At 39.7% G+C, this 18,924-nt stretch overlaps 1 protein-coding gene across 17 annotated transcripts in view; it reads left to right on the top strand.

Annotated features, from left to right (window-relative positions):
* Positions 1 to 18,924, top strand: part of Dlg2 (discs large MAGUK scaffold protein 2) — a 1,883,913-nt gene that overhangs the window by 913,482 nt on the left and 951,507 nt on the right. For 11 of the 17 annotated variants that reach the window (XM_029535332.1, XM_029535281.1, XM_029535286.1 and 8 more), the window contains one exon: positions 12,363 to 12,524. In XM_029535332.1, the coding sequence (XP_029391192.1) occupies positions 12,363 to 12,524 (162 nt within the window). The remainder of the gene's footprint in view (positions 1 to 12,362; positions 12,525 to 18,924) is intronic. The other 6 variants (XM_029535285.1, XM_029535289.1, XM_029535304.1 and 3 more) reach the window with 1 other exon arrangement.

Here is an 18,924-nt window from a genome sequence, read left to right on the forward strand (position 1 = left end):
TGGATGAAAAACTACAGACTCAGTGTTGGCCGATTTCCCTGCCAAAGTAAGGCAAAGCAAAGAGATGAGAAGACCCCATTATGGAAGAAAGAGGTGGAATTGTTATATAAAACAAAGAAACACAACAATAATAAAAAAGCCAAAAATGCATACACCAGCACACTATCTAGAGAGCCCTATTTAAACATCAAGAAGATCAACAGGTAGGGAGATAGGAAATATCAAATGGCTTCAGAAAAAGAGCCTCGCATCTAGTTTGAATGGATTGTTAATATGAAGAGATATTGAGGAAGGGCAGGGAGGCAATTCCAGTGCAGTAAAAGAGGAGGCAGAGAGATCAAGAGTTCAAAGCTTGACTTGATCAGTTAGTAATGAGTTCCAGGCCATCCTGGACTACATAGTGATAACTTGTCTCAAAAAGAACACAGATATTTTGGACTTCAGCATGAGATACAATGTATATAACACCCGTGTGTCTGTGCTTTATTCTTGAATAGCAAGAAAGTTCTGGGAGGTTTTGATATAGTCAAATGTTTATTTTAGAAAGTATCTAGGGATTGTTGAGTGATTTGGTTGATGGAAAGATATTCAAAGAGTAGTTACTAGGTGTCTTTATTCATTCAACAAACATTCATTTATGATTTATTAAATATTTATCGGAGAATTGCAAGATATTAATCTTATGATCAGTCCAAGAAAAACATATAGTCAAATAAATAGACAAACGAGACAACAGAAAGTGAAAACATTGTGTGTGTGTGTGTGTGTGTGTGTGTGTGTGTACAAGTTTGTTGTGAAATTTACCCCAAGTCCCATTCCACTTTAATGGAAGTGATTAAATCCTGGAGGCTCATGAGAAGTGACATGACTCTACCTGATCCCTAAAGTGAAAAGATGGCAAAGGGTCGCTTAATTACTTAGGTTGCAAATAATTTGGGACGGTTTAGCTCTGCTTTGATGGGATGAGATGTGAAAAGAGGAAGAAGTAGAGAAAAGAAGCTGGGTGGATAGGGAAAGGCTCAGAATGTGTTTAGAAGGGGAAGCAGGGGGCAAACTCAAAGATTCCTGGGAGAGAAGGGCAAGCCTAGTGGGAGAACTAACAGTGGAAATGCACCGAGGAGCGTGAGAATCCCTGCAGAAATGGACTCCATGTGACCAACGATGTGAGGTTCTTTCACTGCGTGCCAGAAGGGACCTGGGATGACTGGGCTGCATGCCACTGCCTTCTCAGGGATGCTCAGCCCCATAGAGTCAACTTGACTTCACTCTATTAGAAAGTCATGTTCCAGCAACTCCATGTAGTGATATGAAAAAGTCACTTCATTTCTCTCCGTGTCTTTGTTCCCAAAAGAAAAATAAAGGAAATAAAGTAGTATCTGCTCATAAATCTCATGTAAATTTTTAGAAAAATGATATATTAAAGACTTTAGTACACATAAAATCATTTCTTTCAGTGGATCATTCAGTTACCTACTTGAGCATCTCACTCAGTTATAAAATGCATTCCCAAAGACATTATTACTTTACATAGTACTTTCTTCGCCAAATATTTAAGTATAATCGTAAAGAAGCAAATTTACTTGTGGAAATACTGACATGTATGTAATGGCCTATTTATAAAACAATAATTTTTAGCTGGAATCTATTGCCAGCATTACAGTTTTGCCTTTGTCTTTAGACCTTCCATTTTTCTACATTCCTCTATCACAGAAATGGTGGGACAGAGGCAGCGGGGTCAGCACACTGTGATGGACCACATTGCTTTCACCATAGAAAACTGAGAAAGCTTGTGCTCTCTGGCTTTGGTATCTTTCCCACTGTACAGGATGCTGCACACTCTTAAAGGAAGCGTGATGATGTCCTACATGAAGGCTCAGTGGTACGAAGTGTGTACTGCTCTTGCAGAATACACATATTTGTTCCTAGTACCCAGGTAGAAAAGCTTACACATTCCTGTGACTCCAGCTCCAGGGGAATGTAATACCTCTAGTGTTTTCAGACACCTCCCTCAGGTCCATATCCACCTACACACACACACACACACACACACACACACACACACACACACACACACACACACACACATGCACACACGCATGCACACACATGTACAGTGCACTCTGGGGGCACACAGAGAAAGGGGGTAGATCAAGAATAATACAGATATTTCCTTTTTTCTTTCTTTCTTTCTTTCTTTCTTTCTCTCTCTCTCTCTCTCTCTCTCTCTCTCTCTCTCTCTCTCTCTCTCTAGAAAGGCTATTGAGAAAAAAAAAGCAAAACAAATAGTCAAACTAATTCATCTGGAGTATGAACCCAATTGTTTCCAGTTCTTGCTTTATGTTAACTTCTGCATTCCTGACATTTTAAATTTAGTGGCCACTGATAACATATAATTTGTTGAATGAATGTCAGTCTCTGAGTGTCACAGAGGAAAGAAAAGGAAATGGATACCTGGAATACACTTGACACAGGCACACAGCCTTCCCAAAAGAGTCTAGGAGATATGCTACATTCAGATGAGGATGTGATTTCATTCTGGGGTATCAGATATGGTTGGAAGACTTGTGCATAAACCAAACTAACTCCATATGTTAGTTCTGAACCTACCTAATAAACATAGGCAGAGGATGCAAGCATGACCAGAGAAGATAAGAGTCCCTTACATTTCAAAAGAAATCGAAAAGCATCCACTGAACATTTAGAGCAGTGCTTCTCAACCTATGGGAGCACAACCCTTTGAAGGTGAACTGCCTCCCTCACAGGGTCACCGAAGTCCACTGGAAGAAACAGATACATTACAATACCTAAAAATTAGCAAAATTACAGTTATGAAGTAGCAACAAAAATAATTTTGTCATTGGATGTCACCACAACATGAGGAGCTAGCTACATTAAAGGGTCACGGCATTAGAAAGGTTGAGGACCACTGCTTTACAAGATGAGATCACATCCTTGGCATGTTAGTCTGCCTGTGTTCAAGTGGGTTTTGTGCTATTTCCTAACTGTTCTGAAATGTCTATTATAGCCAGGTGGATGTCAGTTACCACTAATACTGGCAAGGCCTACCTAAGATGCACTAGGTAGAGTCTGCTTTAATACTTGTACCTGTTTGACATTGATACAAAACTAGGAAAATACTTAGAGTCCCTAGGTATGTGCCAGGAGTGAGGACTTGTGAAAGAATGTACATGTAAATAAATGTAGTCATTTGAAGCTATATTGTATTAATGCTAGTCTCAGAAAGACAAACACCATATTTTTCATCATTTGTTGTTCTAATAGCTTATATTGGTATATAAAATCGTGTATTGTATTATAAATGAAACCAGGGGGACAATTGCAGCGGGAGGGAAATACAGTAGTATAGGAGGCCACAGACTCACTGTGTAATACAAACTTGTATAAAAATGACCTTATATAACAGAGTGCTGTTACAAGACATTTATTCATATTATCTCATTGGTTTCCTATAGCACCAACTGCCATGTCCCAAGCTTGATTTCTATAAAGCATGAGTTAGTTTCAGAGATCTTTCATAGTTGCCCAAAGCCCCATTGCTTGTTAGTGGTGGAAACAGAATTGAATCCCAGGACACTAAGGCATAGGGATTTGCCATCACTTTTTTTAATCCTATTGCCCAAATGAACATTTCCTCTTTCCATGGGCTTCCGGGAAAGTCTCAGCTTCTCTCTTCCATGGTGCTTGCTTCTCACGGAGGCTGCAGACTCACAGCTGGTGGGTTGAGTCAGACAGAAATTGCCCACAGGATCTTACTGTTCTCCAATGAATCCAGCAGCAGTGAGCCACAGAGTGTTACTCAGATAGTATTTGAAGTTTTGCTTCCAAAGGACAAACTAATTGCTGGGCTCTTTCTGAAATCATCACTTTGATGGCTTAGTATTGGAGCCACTTTGACGTCAAAAGCTGAGATCCCCCACAGTAGTCCCATGAGTGGCTCTTCCTTCCTATATTTCTAAGCTGGCAGTGACTACCCTGGTCTTCACACTTCTTCCAGCTCCAGAATTAACTCAGCTGAACTTGAATGAGGATTTCAGGGGGCCAGAGCATGTTCCCTTGCACAAAATACACTGGGCCTTCTTTTGTTTAGTACCAATCCTTGATCATGCTTAAATGTTCTGGTTTCTAAACTATTTTATTACCCCCAAATAATACATATAACTCAAAGTATGGAATTAACAGTCACCTGGAAATAGCCACTATCAGCCCATTAATATTTATCATCTCAGACTTTTGTTCTTTCTCCCATACACTGAAGTATTTTTTTTTTTTTGCATGCTTCCCCGAGACTGCTACTCACCTATATGTGACCTGCTGAGGCTAGAGAAACACTGTTTGAGATGGCTTCATCTATGTGTTTTTTGCTTCTTGTTGCTCTAACTTGGTGTAAGAAAAGCAGGGAACTCATTCGGTTCCCTCCTATGTGTTACCTTCTTTTCTTTCTTTAAAATCCTTATGCTTTTTCCAGAAGCCCCAGACAGCACTCCCAGTGTCTTCAGTAGTGTTATTTCCCTAACACATTATTATGGTACCTGACATTTAGTCGGGGTTCAGTAAAACTGTTGTGTTTGTAGGCATCCAGACAGGTTGTCTCATAGAGGAATGAAAACAGATTAAGAAACTGAGGAGGAAAAGGTAGAATTATTTCTCTAGTTTCTGCCACTTTTAAATCACTATAAGTCATGTTCAGCACCAAATGTCTTAGAACATCAATTTGGGCTACATACTGATTATATACAAGGCATACGCTGTCTCCTAATTCTTTCCATGCAATGCCACGTGGCAGGTTCCTGTGACATAGGCATGTTTCCCCTCTCCCAGTGAGTCTTAGAGACTTTCAAGAGTTTCCCAAGGTTGTGTGGGAGGTGATGGACTAGGAGTTATCCAAACCATCTCTTCAGAACAGGATTCTTAGTCACGACTGAAACCTTATGAGTTTCCTTAAGGTCAGTGGCCTCAGGAGTGGAAGGATAAGAATTCAAATAATTGTTCATATTTTTTCTTTCTCTAGCTGATAGAAACAGCTGAGTGAAAGTTTACTCAGGGTAGGGGGCTACATGCTCTTTTATTTCCATAACAAAGCTGAAAACTGCAAAGATCTTGAGATTTCATGAAATGGGGGAGTTACCATTTGTCCTGAACCTTAGTGTGCACCAGGGATACAGGGATGTATTCAACTCCGGTACTTCTGTGAAATAAATCCTGTTTCTTTTATGCATAACTCTAGTCAAATGAAGCTCAGAGATACTCAAGAACATCCCAAAGATCTCCCAGGAGGCAAGTGTCAAAATGGAAGTTTGGACTCATGTTTCCATAGCTAGAACAGACGTTTCCTCGACCATGTTGGGCTGCAGCTTGCTGTCAGATGACGGCTGTCTTGAAACACATCTTCACAGTGTATTTTGGAGATCCTCTAAGCCTCTTTCCTTCACACTTGGAAATCGGAGTGACAACATCTTCTTTGTCCAGTTCTGAGAACTACCCGAGAAAAGACCATTAAAAAATAGCTTTTTAGTATAAAACAACAACAACAACAACAACAACAACCTATATAAATTTAATTCACAATGCCGCACCACAGACTGGGGTTCCATTTTGACATATTTCTTAGTTAGGGTTTCCATTGGTATGAAAAGACACATGTCCAAGGGAACATTTAATTGGGGACAACATTTAATTGAGGATAGTTTACAGGTTCAGAGGTTCAGTCTATTATCATCATCCCAGGAAGACAGAGTCCAGGCAGGCATGAGGCTCGAGAAGGAGCTGAGAGTTCTACATCTTTATCCAAAGGAAGCTAGGGGCAGACTAGCTCCCACAGGGTTAGGAGGAGGTAATCATTGCCCACCCCTACAGTGACACACTTCCTCCAACAAGGTCACACCTACTCCAAAAAGTTATACCTCCTAATAGTGTCACTCCCTGGGCCAAACATATTCAAAACACTATAACATATTCAAAGAAATCAGGTCTTTTTAACTCTTGGGTGACTCCCTGGATGAATCTGGCTTCCCTTGAATCTGAGCCCAGCTCAGGAAAAGATTGTACTCCTGGCTTCTAGAATCTTCTCTGGACAGATGGAGGGCAGCCCAAAGTAACAACAGTAGGGTCTCTCTCTTGATTATTCAAATCATCCGTGCTTTAAAAAGAATCTTGAGAGCCGTTAAATATTCATGAAGGCATCCTTGCTGGCAGCTTCTCCATTGTAGGTAATTACAGAGGGTTTAAAATATCTGACGTTGCTTGGACGTGCACAAAGCTCCGTCAGCTGCAAGCAGACAGCCGATTTGTAATTTAATTAACATCCTGGCTTGTCCTGTTCTCTGTGGCAAAAAGCAAGCTAGTGTTTCCTTTTAGTCGAGAGTTTGTCTGAAAAACTCAAACTAAGTGCCTGGAAGAGTGGTTCATCTCTCACTCCAGTGCTCTTGCTTATATCCTGCGCCAAATCTGATAAAAAAAAAAAAAAAAAAAAAAGGCTTCTTTCAAGTGTTCATTGGGCTAGCCTGCATGGCTGCCTGTGGGTTATTTTCCTAAAAGGTGCAAAGGAGAGAGAGAAAGAGAGACAGAGACAGAGACAGAGACAGAGACAGAGACAGAGACAGAGACAGAGACAGAGACGAGAGGTCAGTAAGCTTTGACCTACTTTTTTTTTTTTTAGGTCTTTGAATAATAGATTTGCAGACAGACTGGGCCAGACAATTCATTCAACATTTACTGAGAACCCACTTCCTATCAGGTACTGCAATCAGGATTGACCAAAGCAACTAGGGGCCTTGTTCATACACACGTGTCAGTCCATGGGGCAAGGAAACATCAAGAAAATAATCACAGAAATGTTGCCCCCTGAAAGATTATAAAGGGAGGTGCAGTGCAGAGGAAGATGAATACTCAGGAGAGAAAGAGTGAAAATTCTGTACTATCTCTAGCTCTTTCTCTTCCCATATTCCTTCTATCCCTTCACATCTGAGAAGAAAGAGAACCCTGATCTAGTCAAAATACCATTCAAGAATTTATTTTAAATTAATGAAGTGCACATACAAAAAAAGAACCAGTGAGCTGGCCCATTCACTACACGGGGGGAGTCTTCACCTTCTCTTTTTTCTGCTCCTTGTTGTCTGCCGCCACCTTCTAGACCCAGCCCCCACCTCCACCCCCAGCTTTCTCCATTTGTTAGTTCCCGAAATGCAGCAAGGCGGTAAGGCTGCAGCAGGTGCAGGGCATGGCTGGACACAGGCTATGGGTCACAGGCCGAGCAAGGAAAATAGGAAGAGGCTGGAAAAATGCCAGCTCTCTACTCACAGGACTCAAATAAGTCAAATGTCTACAATGATCAGACTATATGAATAACGTGATACTTAATATGAGATGCGTGGCAGTTCTGCTGAACCGTTTGGAGAGGATATGAAAGCCCATCCTTTTCCGCAGTTCATTTCTTGAGCCTGCTTCCTTCCCCCAGTTTGTTATTTTCTGTGTTCTGAGTTGAATTCACATATTTCCTAGGAATCATCACTTCCTTTGCAGATTTGTTATTTATTTCATATTCTCACTGACTCTACACTTCTCCTGAAATAGGTTTTTCCTGTTTGCGAAATAACTCCTTTTAAAAAGAAGTTTTCTCTCAGCAAAGTCCCTCAGCCAACTGACTATGGAGCGTTCTGGGTGAACATTATGGGAGATAAAAGAAAAGATTTGCTTTTCAACCCTTGGAGAGCTTAGGTGACAGAAGGAAATGAGATTTGACACAGAGAATACTGGTTTTCAAACAATTAACAGAAGCAACTTTAGCAATTTCTACATATCGGGCCAGTATAAACAGTTAGCATTCTTTCTTAATCCCAGCATAGCTTTAAACCTTAAATAGCAAACCTCTTTCATATTCTTTGCAATGTGTTTTCAGGTTGTCTCTTTCAGATGTACCATGTCATGGTATCACCAAGAACTCAGAAGCACACATACATGTTCTGGCTTTCCTTGGCTTTTGTTTTATATCACCCCCCCCCTTTTATCTTCCTCCCCACCTCCCTCTCTTTCTATCACCATATTCCTCTCCTTCCCCTCTCCTCTGCCTCGTGCCGACCTAGGCTGCTAGTCGGAAAGGAGAGTAGAGTACTTTTTGTTCAACAAAAGATAAACAGATTTTTATTTATGAGAACTTGGCAGACTTCCAGCTTCTGGATCAACTGTGATCTGTTCTGCCAGCCTAGCATCCCCTTCCAAACCGCCAGAGAACCTCCTGTGCTGGACTAAGACTGTTTATGGTCCTCTGAGTTCTGGGTACTTCCGGATGGTTCCGACTCACACACTAGGGTCTAATGTACTATGCAGACCCTAGTAAGACTTCTTAATTTTAACCCATTCTCAAGAGAGACAGCAGTAGCTAAAAAAAAAAAAAAAATGATGAAGATATTTGCATGCATGTTTTGCTTGGAGGGCTTTTTGATTAGATAGACTGGATCATTGATCAAATAATTTAAAGTCAGTTCTGTTAAACTCACAGATATGGAACTCTCATTTTTGTGTCATATAGGCACTGAAATGTCCAACACATAAATGTATTTCCATCTGATTTGTAGCCATCATGTACTGTAGATACATGGGAAAGCAATTAGAGCAGAGCCATTAATCACTAATTAGAATCAGTGCAGAATGTTATAGGACATACAAGTAGAGACAAGAAAGGTAGGTTGACATTCCTAACAGTCACAGAAATGCTATGCACCTTCTTGGATGGGATTATTGCAGCTATAAAAAGCTTATTTGTTTGAATCCAGTGTTGAGTGAAGTTTAACCTTAAGAACAGGGAGAAGGAGTCTTGAAGACAGAGACAAAATTCTCCAGATAAAATTGACATAGAAGAGATGGTAACATAGAACTCCTGGCTCGTAGCATGGCTCCTGCCTCTATTCTCACTACAGATAAAGGAAGGAGTGTTTGTTGACAAAGGGTAAGGGTTTTTGTTTGTTTTGTTGTTGTTGTTGTTGTTGTTTTTCAAGCAGAGTGTTCTCAAATAGATCACACTGAAGCATGGGGCTAAGAAGAGTAACTCACATATTCCAAGTCAGAGTCCATTCCTGATGGCCTCCCTTCGCTGCCACCACCACAAACCCACCAAGAGAGCTCCGAGTGGCATTAGCAAGTAGCCAAGCATCTATAGAATGAAAGATAACTAAGATGAATCAGAATGTCCTATAAGCTGTGACCCCAACAGAATTGTCCAATCTCCCTTGTTAGGTGAACACTGGGAATGTGTTTTTCACATCATGTCCAGTTTCTTAATATCAGGGTTAGTTTTTCAGGTAACTTCTAGGTACACAGGAGAGGGGCGTTTTTCATTATCCAAGGGATATCTTACCAAGAAGTGAATAGACATGAACTTTGAAAAGATATTTCTATGGGTTTAGGTAGAGGGACTGTCACCAAGACAACATGGTCACTTTCTTTAAACTTTTCTTTTCACTTTAAATTTCTGATACACATGTCCTTTTTTTTTCTTCCTTGTGTCCTGGTCACTGTATAATTAAGGCAGGCCTTGAACTTGTGACCTTCGAATGCCTTTGTGCTTTGTATAAAATTTCATTCTCCTTATATATCCATTGAGAACTCATCTTAAGCTGGGAAGCTTCAGGCAAAGTTGATTCTGTTCCATTTTTAATTCCATAGAATTTGAATCTGTATGTGGTCACCATCACTGTCCACAGTGGTTTAACTGTGTGTATGTATAACTCAATTAAAATCTTATAGCATTCTTGATAACAAAACTTTGTTGAACAAACAATATGGTTGTGATTCTCCTTAAACTTGGTTTTATAATTCTTTATAATGAAAACAAGTTATATCTGACAAATATTTCTGTACCTCAACATGCTAAAACCTACTAATTCCATCAATTTCCTCAAAAGACATGGACAACTCCATTCAACAAACAATTGTTCAGCACACATGATAGGTACTTGTCTAAGGAACTTGAAACGTTAACCCAGATTGGCAGAAAAATTGAAAACACACCTATACCATAAAGGATTATAACTTTGCAAGCACAAGAAGCTATGAGAACAGTTTTAAGATAAAAGGTTATATACAACTGTTACATAATCAGATGACTCTAATAACATGTGAGACTGTCCTCTATAGTACACTGTGGGGTTTAGTGACAGGGTCTTACTATGCTATGTAGCCCTCTGGTCAAGAGCCTGGGCTTGCATCAAACTTACAATTCTCTTGCATCTGTCTCCCCAGTCCTGTCATTAGAGTTGTGCCCCAACCATTCTTGGCTAAACCATATGCTCTTTAAAATGTTCAATATAAGAAAAATTATATTGTATATAATTTGTTGAAGTTAAAAGAATATAAAATTTTAAGTCTATTTATGATGTTGCTGTAGTTCATAACCACTTAGAATGGAGAGAGAAAAATTCAGAAGTGACTGAGGTCAGCTAATGCAGTGGTGCTGACAGCATCTCATCACAGAAAAAAAAAAACGTGAACTCTGTAGGCAATAGCAGCCATGACATTTGTCTTCTCCCAGTGAAAACATAACTGATTGAGATAAATGTGAAATATTATCCTATACTTTGGAGGGAGATTTCCTCCTCAAATTATTAATAATATTAAGAAAAACAGAATCATGATATTTACAGTTTTGCAGAAATGTTCAAACCTCATCTCAGTGTGTATTCTCATTGGTATTTTTCTATCAGGCTCCCAACTGAATCTCCAGAATTAACTTCATCTCTTTATGGGATTAAGCAATGGACTATAGGTAGCAGTAAAGACAATCAAGCTGATATTATCTGGACTGGATCCCATAGCTAATCACCCTATAGTTGATGACCTTAAAAAGTTATCTTAGCTTCCAAAAACCTTAGTTTTGTCACAGGCAAAATGTAGTATAACAGAAGAATGGCCATAATGGAAGCAGACTATGGGAGTCCTTTATCAAGTACCTTTATGACACTAAGGAATTTATTTTTACTTTGAGATTTATACTGTGTTAGACATTGCATAGACTCCCTAGAAATGCATGTATTGATAATAATCAGCTCTGAGAATGTATGACAAAGTGAATCACTAATCCTGGGGAGTTTTTTGTTATAAAATTATGAGTCTTACTGAAAACTGATGCCAAAGCGACATATTTTTTTTCATCTCAAAAATAAGTGAAAATATATTCAGAAGAAGACAGAGTTTTCTTGCCTGGGTATAGTAATTTTGATGTAGAATGAAACTTGAGAAGGCACTTAGGACAGCATCTGGATCCTTATTCCAAAGTCTTTGTACATAGGACACACAGATCAAGCAAGACCATCAGAAGAGTGGATTAGCTGGGTTGGGAGGCAAAATAGTCTCCTTTACTATTTCTACATGGCTAAATGCTTTGAAACAGGGTACTTTCCCAAAAAGACCGTTCTGGAAGAAGATGGCCATGAGGAGATCAAGAGATAGGGTATCAAGCTTTGGAGAATCAGACCACGGCTGAAGATGGAAAATTCCCAATAAGGAGAGAGTTCCCTAAGATCGTTTCTTGTCCCGAAATTTTTCTTTCTTTGCCAGCTTTCTGAAATTTGCATGGATATCTTTAGCAATGGCCTGTGCCAGGGAATTCTTCCCCTGCTGTGGGAATACAGGGAACTGGTTCATGGAGGGGAGGAGGAAACAAGAGGGAGAAGTGGTACCTCTTACCCTCTAGATTCATCTGAGCAGACTCTGGTTTCATTTTGGAAATTCTTTAAAAATTAACTTAATTCCTCAAAATTATAATATTTTATCCTAGAATGCAACAAACCCAAATCAGTGTTCTTCATTGGGGTTGAACTAAAGTCAAAACAATTAACTTCCCTTTAGAGCTTATAGAAATATCATGGGTGGAGATTTTTCTTCATTATCAGGGGGATTTTAAACTTTTGACGGATCCTGCAGCAAAATTAGATGTATATCAGAGTTCTAATGTGTTGCTCTGTAATTTTTTTCTCTACCTGTAACTGAAGCATATTATCACCTATGTAGCTACTCTGGTTATTTGCAGGATAAAAAGGAAAATCAAGATCCTCCCATTTCATTCATATATATATATATATATATATATATGTATATATATCTTATTTGTTACCAGTTTTTCTTTGTCTCAGAAGTACAGTTTATTGTCATGACAAAATATTGTTCAGCATTGCCTAATATTGATACAGTTTTACTTGTACTTGATCTTATTTACAGTGACTACTGAAAGAGTTTACAGCCAAACATTTGGTCATGCCAACATGAGTTATACAGTATGTCTGGCTAAGTTCAAACTATTAGAATCCCTTCTGAGCACTGATACATCCTTTCCCTCTTGTCTTTTCTGCCAGAAGTATCGATACCAAGATGAGGACGGTCCGCATGATCATTCCTTACCTCGGCTAACTCATGAAGTAAGAGGTCCAGAACTTGTGCATGTGTCGGAGAAGAACCTCTCTCAAATAGAAAATGTCCACGGATATGTCTTACAGTCTCACATCTCTCCTCTGAAGGTCAGTCAGATTACTCTTTACATTTTAAGACTGCTTATTGTTGTCAGTCCTGATTGCTAAAAGGCGTTCGTGTTCGTGTGGGCCTGATTAAATGAGGCTTTGAAACCGGTAATTGTGGCCACCTGGTTGTAAAAAGGCTTTCTGCGGTTTGGAACCCAACCTGGTATTTCTGGGAAATATTTTTATTACCATTGTTTGAATGTCTGGAAAACCCTTTCAGTTGTTGGAAAAGGGCAAAGCAACAGTTTGAGAGTGAAAATTGACAGGGGAATCGAACCATATTAAGGGAAGAAAGAAAACACGGTGGCACACCATGGCTTGCTCAAATGCTCTCCTTCTGACAGCATGCCTGGTCTTAGATGAAACCAAGGAAGTAAAGCTATCCTGATCACACCTAATGACTGCCTACTGAACTACAGTAGAAAATGTGTGAGCTGGCTCCTCAGCGCCTTGGTTTTATTCCAGGGGAAATGGTTTCCACCAGCGTCTTTCTGTTTGGTATCATGTTTTCATAACACTTTCTGCCTTTTAAATTTCAATTATATACAATTTATGATCACTGGTATTTTGATAAGGGAACAGTCAATAAGAATGAGAGCTTTTCGGTACTCCTTGGTTTCTGTTTTATCTACTGGCCTAATGCTACTCAATCTTGTGCTATGCATACCTGCCAGTGATGCTTATCTGTGGTCACTGGAAGGCTATGGACTACTCCAAGCACCCAAACTCCTCCAGGCAGGTGTTGCCTCCTTCTTGTTCCTAGGAATCTCAGAGTCTGAATGGGGGCTCAGCAGTGGTTTTGTGGGGGAGAATTCTACATGTTCTCCAGAAAAGGAGTCAACACAGCTGTCCTCAAATTTCTCTCTGACTAAAACAATCCACACTTCTGCAGTGTTCAGATGAATATTTAGTTCATCCCAGCACTTATAACAACACCTATAAATTGAAGTATGGCAGGAATGGGAGACTGCTCTGCATTGGGTACTTGTATTCCATTTATTATTCCTCATGGGTTGAACCTCCTGTAGGAACCTCCATGGAGGAGCTGGAAAAGATGGCTAAGTGATTAAAGTACTTGCCACACAGAACATGTTTGAATTCCCAGAACTCACTTAAAGCCAGATGGTGGAGAGTGTGTATCTGTATTCTCTATGTTGGTATGGAGTGTCAAGAGAAGAGAAGCCCTTGGAATCGTCCTTAGGCCTGCTTGCCCGGCATGCGCAACAGCAAACTAAAAGAGACAGTTTTCAAACAAGTTGGAAGTGGAAGACAGACAGCAGGAGGTTGTCCCCTGTCCTCCACCTGGACACCATGGTGCCTGTATCCACCCCCTAGCTTCCCCCACTTATAGAGCTACTACATCACATCCACAGAGCATCTACACATCCCTCTTTAATCAGCTCTGGAGCATAGTTTCAAAAGAGTTGTGACTCTTCAGCAGTCAAACTAAAGCTATGCTGGTTACTGTAGAAAAGAATGAACAGAATAATAACTGTGGATCTCTCAATTGTGTCACTGTCATCAACCTACACATTATGGATAAGCAAAGGATCCAATAAGTTTATGTTGTTTGGGTGACTTTCATCCTCCTCTCTTAAACCACTCAACCCTTCCTCTGGAAAAAGTCTATTAGAGCTTGAAAACAGCTTAAAAGTTCGCCTTTTTCTACAAATTGATCCAGCATGCAGGTGTGTGTGTGTGTGTATGTCTGTGTGTGTGTGTGTGTGTGTGGTGTTTGCTTTTATAGGTTTTTTTCTATTTACCTTTTATTCTTTGCCTTACAAATATCAAAGAATAACTATCTTTAATTTCTATGATTTATTTCTAAATTTAAGTTGTGTGTGTGTGTGTGTGTGTGTGTGTGTGTGTGTGTGTGTGCAGGTCAGAGGAGTCAGTTCTTTCCTTTCACCTTTAGCTGGATTCTAAGGATCAAACTCAGGTCACCAGGTTTGCATAGCCAGCACTTTCATCCCCTGAGCTCTGTTATCAACCCAAGTACAATAGTTTTACTTTGGGTTTTCTCTTTGGTTCATTTCCTTATAACTTATTTAGTATTCTGTTCTACTTTTATTAGTTTTTATGAGTGTATCATAGTGATGATTTCTATTGAAGTTTTCACATGCCAGATTTTAAAGAAACTATGTATGAATAATAAACCTCTCATATTAAATGACAAGGATAGAAATGTTTATTCTCCTCTGGCTGGCACTATGGGTTCAGGATGAATATTCTCAAGGATATTTTGAAAACTACAAATAAGTATGCCTAGGACTTATTCTGAGAACAGGAAGTAGCTCTTATGAACCCAGTATTTGATTACGTTGAGTGTCTTACAGATGTTGTACCAAACAGGGCATACTTTTAGGAGATTTGGGGAGAAAAGACTGTGACTGTTTCCTCTGGCAGCAGTGATAATAAATATGCATAACTATAAAGACAAATAGCCCTGTTTATGGGGTCTACCAGTGGCATAATATGTTTATCATGGTTGATTCAGGCCACTGACTTAGTCTAATGAAGATACTTGGGAATAGGTACATGAAGGGCTCACCTACTAATATGAGTTGGTCCAACATAGCCAGGCACATCAGGTCTAAGCCCACACATCTCCATAGGTGCAGGACATATTTCCTCATCAAGGTGGTAAGCTGCATTATCACAGGTGTGAAGTTTGGAAAACCTCCCACGATTAAACATCAGGCGTTGTTCTCATGCAAAGGAAACCTAAAATCAGGAAAATGCTAAGCAGGTACAAATTCTAAATTGGAACTGCCATGTTTTCTATCTTGTTGCCTCTTCTGATCTGTCTAGTGTTCCTGGGTAAAATACGGTAAGGGGCTAGACGAAGGAAGCAGAGCACACAATCAGAGAACGCCCCCAGAATCCTCCTGAGCAACCTAGGTAGTGCTCTGATATTAATCAGGAATTTGCATGCAACATGTCAAAAACAGAATATAAGATGGCCAAATAACAGTTTAAATGCCACACCGAGCAGGCTGTGACTCAGCTGACTAACCTCAGTTCTTCTGGTTTGATATCATTTCTCCCCTTCTCCTATCACCTAATGCTTTAAGTCTTAAGATCCTTGTCTTGGGAGCACTCCAGCTGCCTGGATGATAAATGAGCTTGCTTTGCTAGTTTTTCATTAAAGTGCCTGGGCCAGTGTGAAGCATGAGGTTGGGGAGAGATTTGCAATTTAGCAGTGAATTTAAGGGCATTTGTTTTCCTTGCCTCAAGATGGGGATGCTTTCTCTACCTAGAAAGTTCCATAAAAGAAACCAGCTGATAACCATGATAAAAAATAAACCGGCCTATAGTAAAGCATGAAGAGTCTTCTTTCTAGCTTATATCTGTTTGCTAAGTATAAACTTGGGTCAATTGTATGAATTAGTGAGGCAAAGAATGTGGATTTAAATATGCATATCACTTCCTTGGGAAGTTGAATAATAATTACTTGTTAGTCTTTCTTAATCTGCAAACCTCAGATCCTTATATCTTAAATACAGTCGCACCTCAGGTGCCAGCGTACTAATGAAGCAAGGATTAATTTCTGTCCCACTCTCCATTGCCTAATGTCACTGATACAGAACAGATACAGATCCATTGTCCTAACCTCACGGTTTCTCACGTATCAACGTATCGGAAATCTGGCCATGTCCTAATATCTGTGGTGTCTTGTAATTAAAATTGATGGCGTTTTCTAGGTTGCATTAAAATTTCTAATAGTCATCTGAGAATCAGTGGTCATTGACTATAAAAACTAAAGCTATCTTTTACAAATTGGATGGAAATTGTTTAATTGGTTTTTTGTTTTTGTTTTTGTTTTTTGTTTTTGTTTTTTTAAGTGTACTTTTTTCTTTTTAAACTCATTTTATTAGATATTTTCTTCATTTACATTTCAAATGCTATCCCAAATGTCCCCTATACCCTCCCCCCACCCTGCTCCCCTGCCCACCCACTCCCACTTTTTGGCCCTGGTGTTCCCCTGTATGGGGCATAAAAAGTTTGCAAGACCAAGGGGCATCTCTTCCCAACAATGGCTGACTAGGCCATCTTCTGCTATATATGCAGCTAGAGCCACGAGCTCTGGGGGTACTGGTTAGTTCATATTGTTGTTCCACCTATGGGGTTGCAGACCCCTTCAGTTCCTTGGGTAATTTCTCTAGCTCCTCCATTGGGGTCTCTGTGTTCTATCCTATAGATGACTGTGGTCATCCACTTCTATATTTGCCAGGCATTGGCATAGCCTCACAGAGATAGCTATATCAGTGTCCTTTCAGCAAGATCTTGCTGGCATATGCAATAGTGTCTGTGTTTGGTGGCTTATTATGGGATGGACCCCTGGGTGGGGCAGTCTCTGGATGGTCCATCCTTTTGTCTTAGCTCCAAACTTTGTCTCTGCCACTTTTTTCATGGGTATTTTATTCCCTATTTTAGGGAGGAATGAAGTATCCATGTGTTGGTCTTCCTTATTCTTGATTTTCTTGTGTTTTGGAGATTGTATCTTGGATATTCTAGGCTTCTGGGCTAATATCCACTTATCAGTGAGTACATATCAAGTGAGTTCTTTTGTGATTGGGTTACCTCACTCAGGGTGGACAGAAATTGTATTAGCTAGACAACTGGTAGATAGTTCTTCTTCTAGTTTTCTGTTGAGACCGGAATGAAGAGAAGCTTTACCAGAGTGTGGGGTTAGTGAGTTTGTAGAGAGAGAACATCACTAAGAAAACTGGGCACTGGTTGAACACTTGTGGGAAAACATTGGAAAACCTGTGGACAGTGGAGACTTGGGGCATTTTAGATGATGATTTCAATCTGAAGGAAGGTGACATAAATAAGTACAGGCAGATGAACCTCCACATGCTCCTTGCTTTACTGCTTCTTCCTAGAGTGACTGGGGCTTGCTCTCAGAGATCCACAAGCTGAGTAGCCTCCCTCTCAGTTCTGACTCTGCCCATCCGTTGTAGCCTATAACACACAGAGTCAATGTCTCTAACACAGAGAGTGAATGTTTCCAGCAGAGTTATCATTTGGAAATGGTTTTCATTTGTCTATTCTATGTATAGTTTGCTGGCCAATGTAAAAGGTAGAAGTCATCTTATCAGTAAGCATGTGACCCACTTTGTACTGTCCTCCATCTTTGTGTTCTGGATTTTGTTGTTCGTTGTTTGCAAGGCTGTTTCACTTCCCTCTATCTCACCATCAGCATCTGCAATGACACTAGACTAACATCTTCACAGGTACGTCTGCTAGAATCTCATCAGCAGTCTATGGGAAGTAAGGAGATGCATGCGTGCTTCAACACATCTGGATTGTGAAATGTGTTAACTTGGCATAAAATCTCCCAGAGCTCCTTTGGTTATTGTTTGTTTGCTTGTTTGTTTTGTTTTTTAAAAGGTTCAATAAGTAGTCAATGAAATTGTATTTATTTATTTATTCATTCATCTATTATGTATACAGACCTGAAAGGGGGACAACGTATCACATTATAGATGATTATGAGCCACCATGTAGTTGCTGGAAATTGAACTCAGGACCTCTGGAAGAGCAGCCAGTGCTCTAACCTCTGAGACATCTCTCTGGACCTTTCTCAGAGTTTTTACTATAATATGCAATGTATCATCTGAGCTGGGGATATGGCTAGAGAAATGTGTTTCCTAACCACAATTATTCATGGAACTTTTACTTCTGGATTAAATTATGTCTTGGCTAAGCTGATAGACACTGGGAAAAGTCATAATAGACACACATAGGCTGTTTAACACATTGAGCAAGTACAGTATAAAGCTTCATTCTGGTCCTGGAATCAAAAGTAGCCAGATTAAAATATCATGTCCTCTACTTCCTAGTTATGTGAGCATACTCAAATTATAACTCAGTTTCTTTATATATATAAAATATATTTCATGAGCTTATATACTTCTTTGTCATTCAAGAAAATGAATTAATGCGAACTTCCTTACAAGAAGAAATATAGAAAGATGGAAGAATTCATCATTGATATTGATGTCTTATTATTTATTGAGTTGTATGAATGCATATTATAGAAATATTCTAAGCTAGAAATTTTGGGCAAATTACTGGAGATTTCCCTTTCTGTAGCACTACCTGTGCCCCGCTATCTCAGGGTTTATTATATTCATTCCAAATGTACTGTGGTGATACAAACTACCATTGGGATTTAGATCAAACAAATACACATTAGAGTCCAAATTTATCATTTTCAGTTTGTGTAACTTTGGGGAAAATAACCAGAATTTCTGAGATGCCATTAACCTATGTATTAAGAAAATATTTTGTAAGCCGGGCGTGGTGGCGCACACCTTTAATCCCAGCACTTGGGAGGCAGAGGCAGGCGGATTTCTGAGTTCAAGGCCAGCCTGGTCTACAAAGTGAGTTC

Source organism: Mus pahari, chromosome 1, assembly GCF_900095145.1.
Source record: "Mus pahari chromosome 1, PAHARI_EIJ_v1.1, whole genome shotgun sequence".
NCBI lineage: Eukaryota > Metazoa > Chordata > Mammalia > Rodentia > Muridae > Mus > Mus pahari.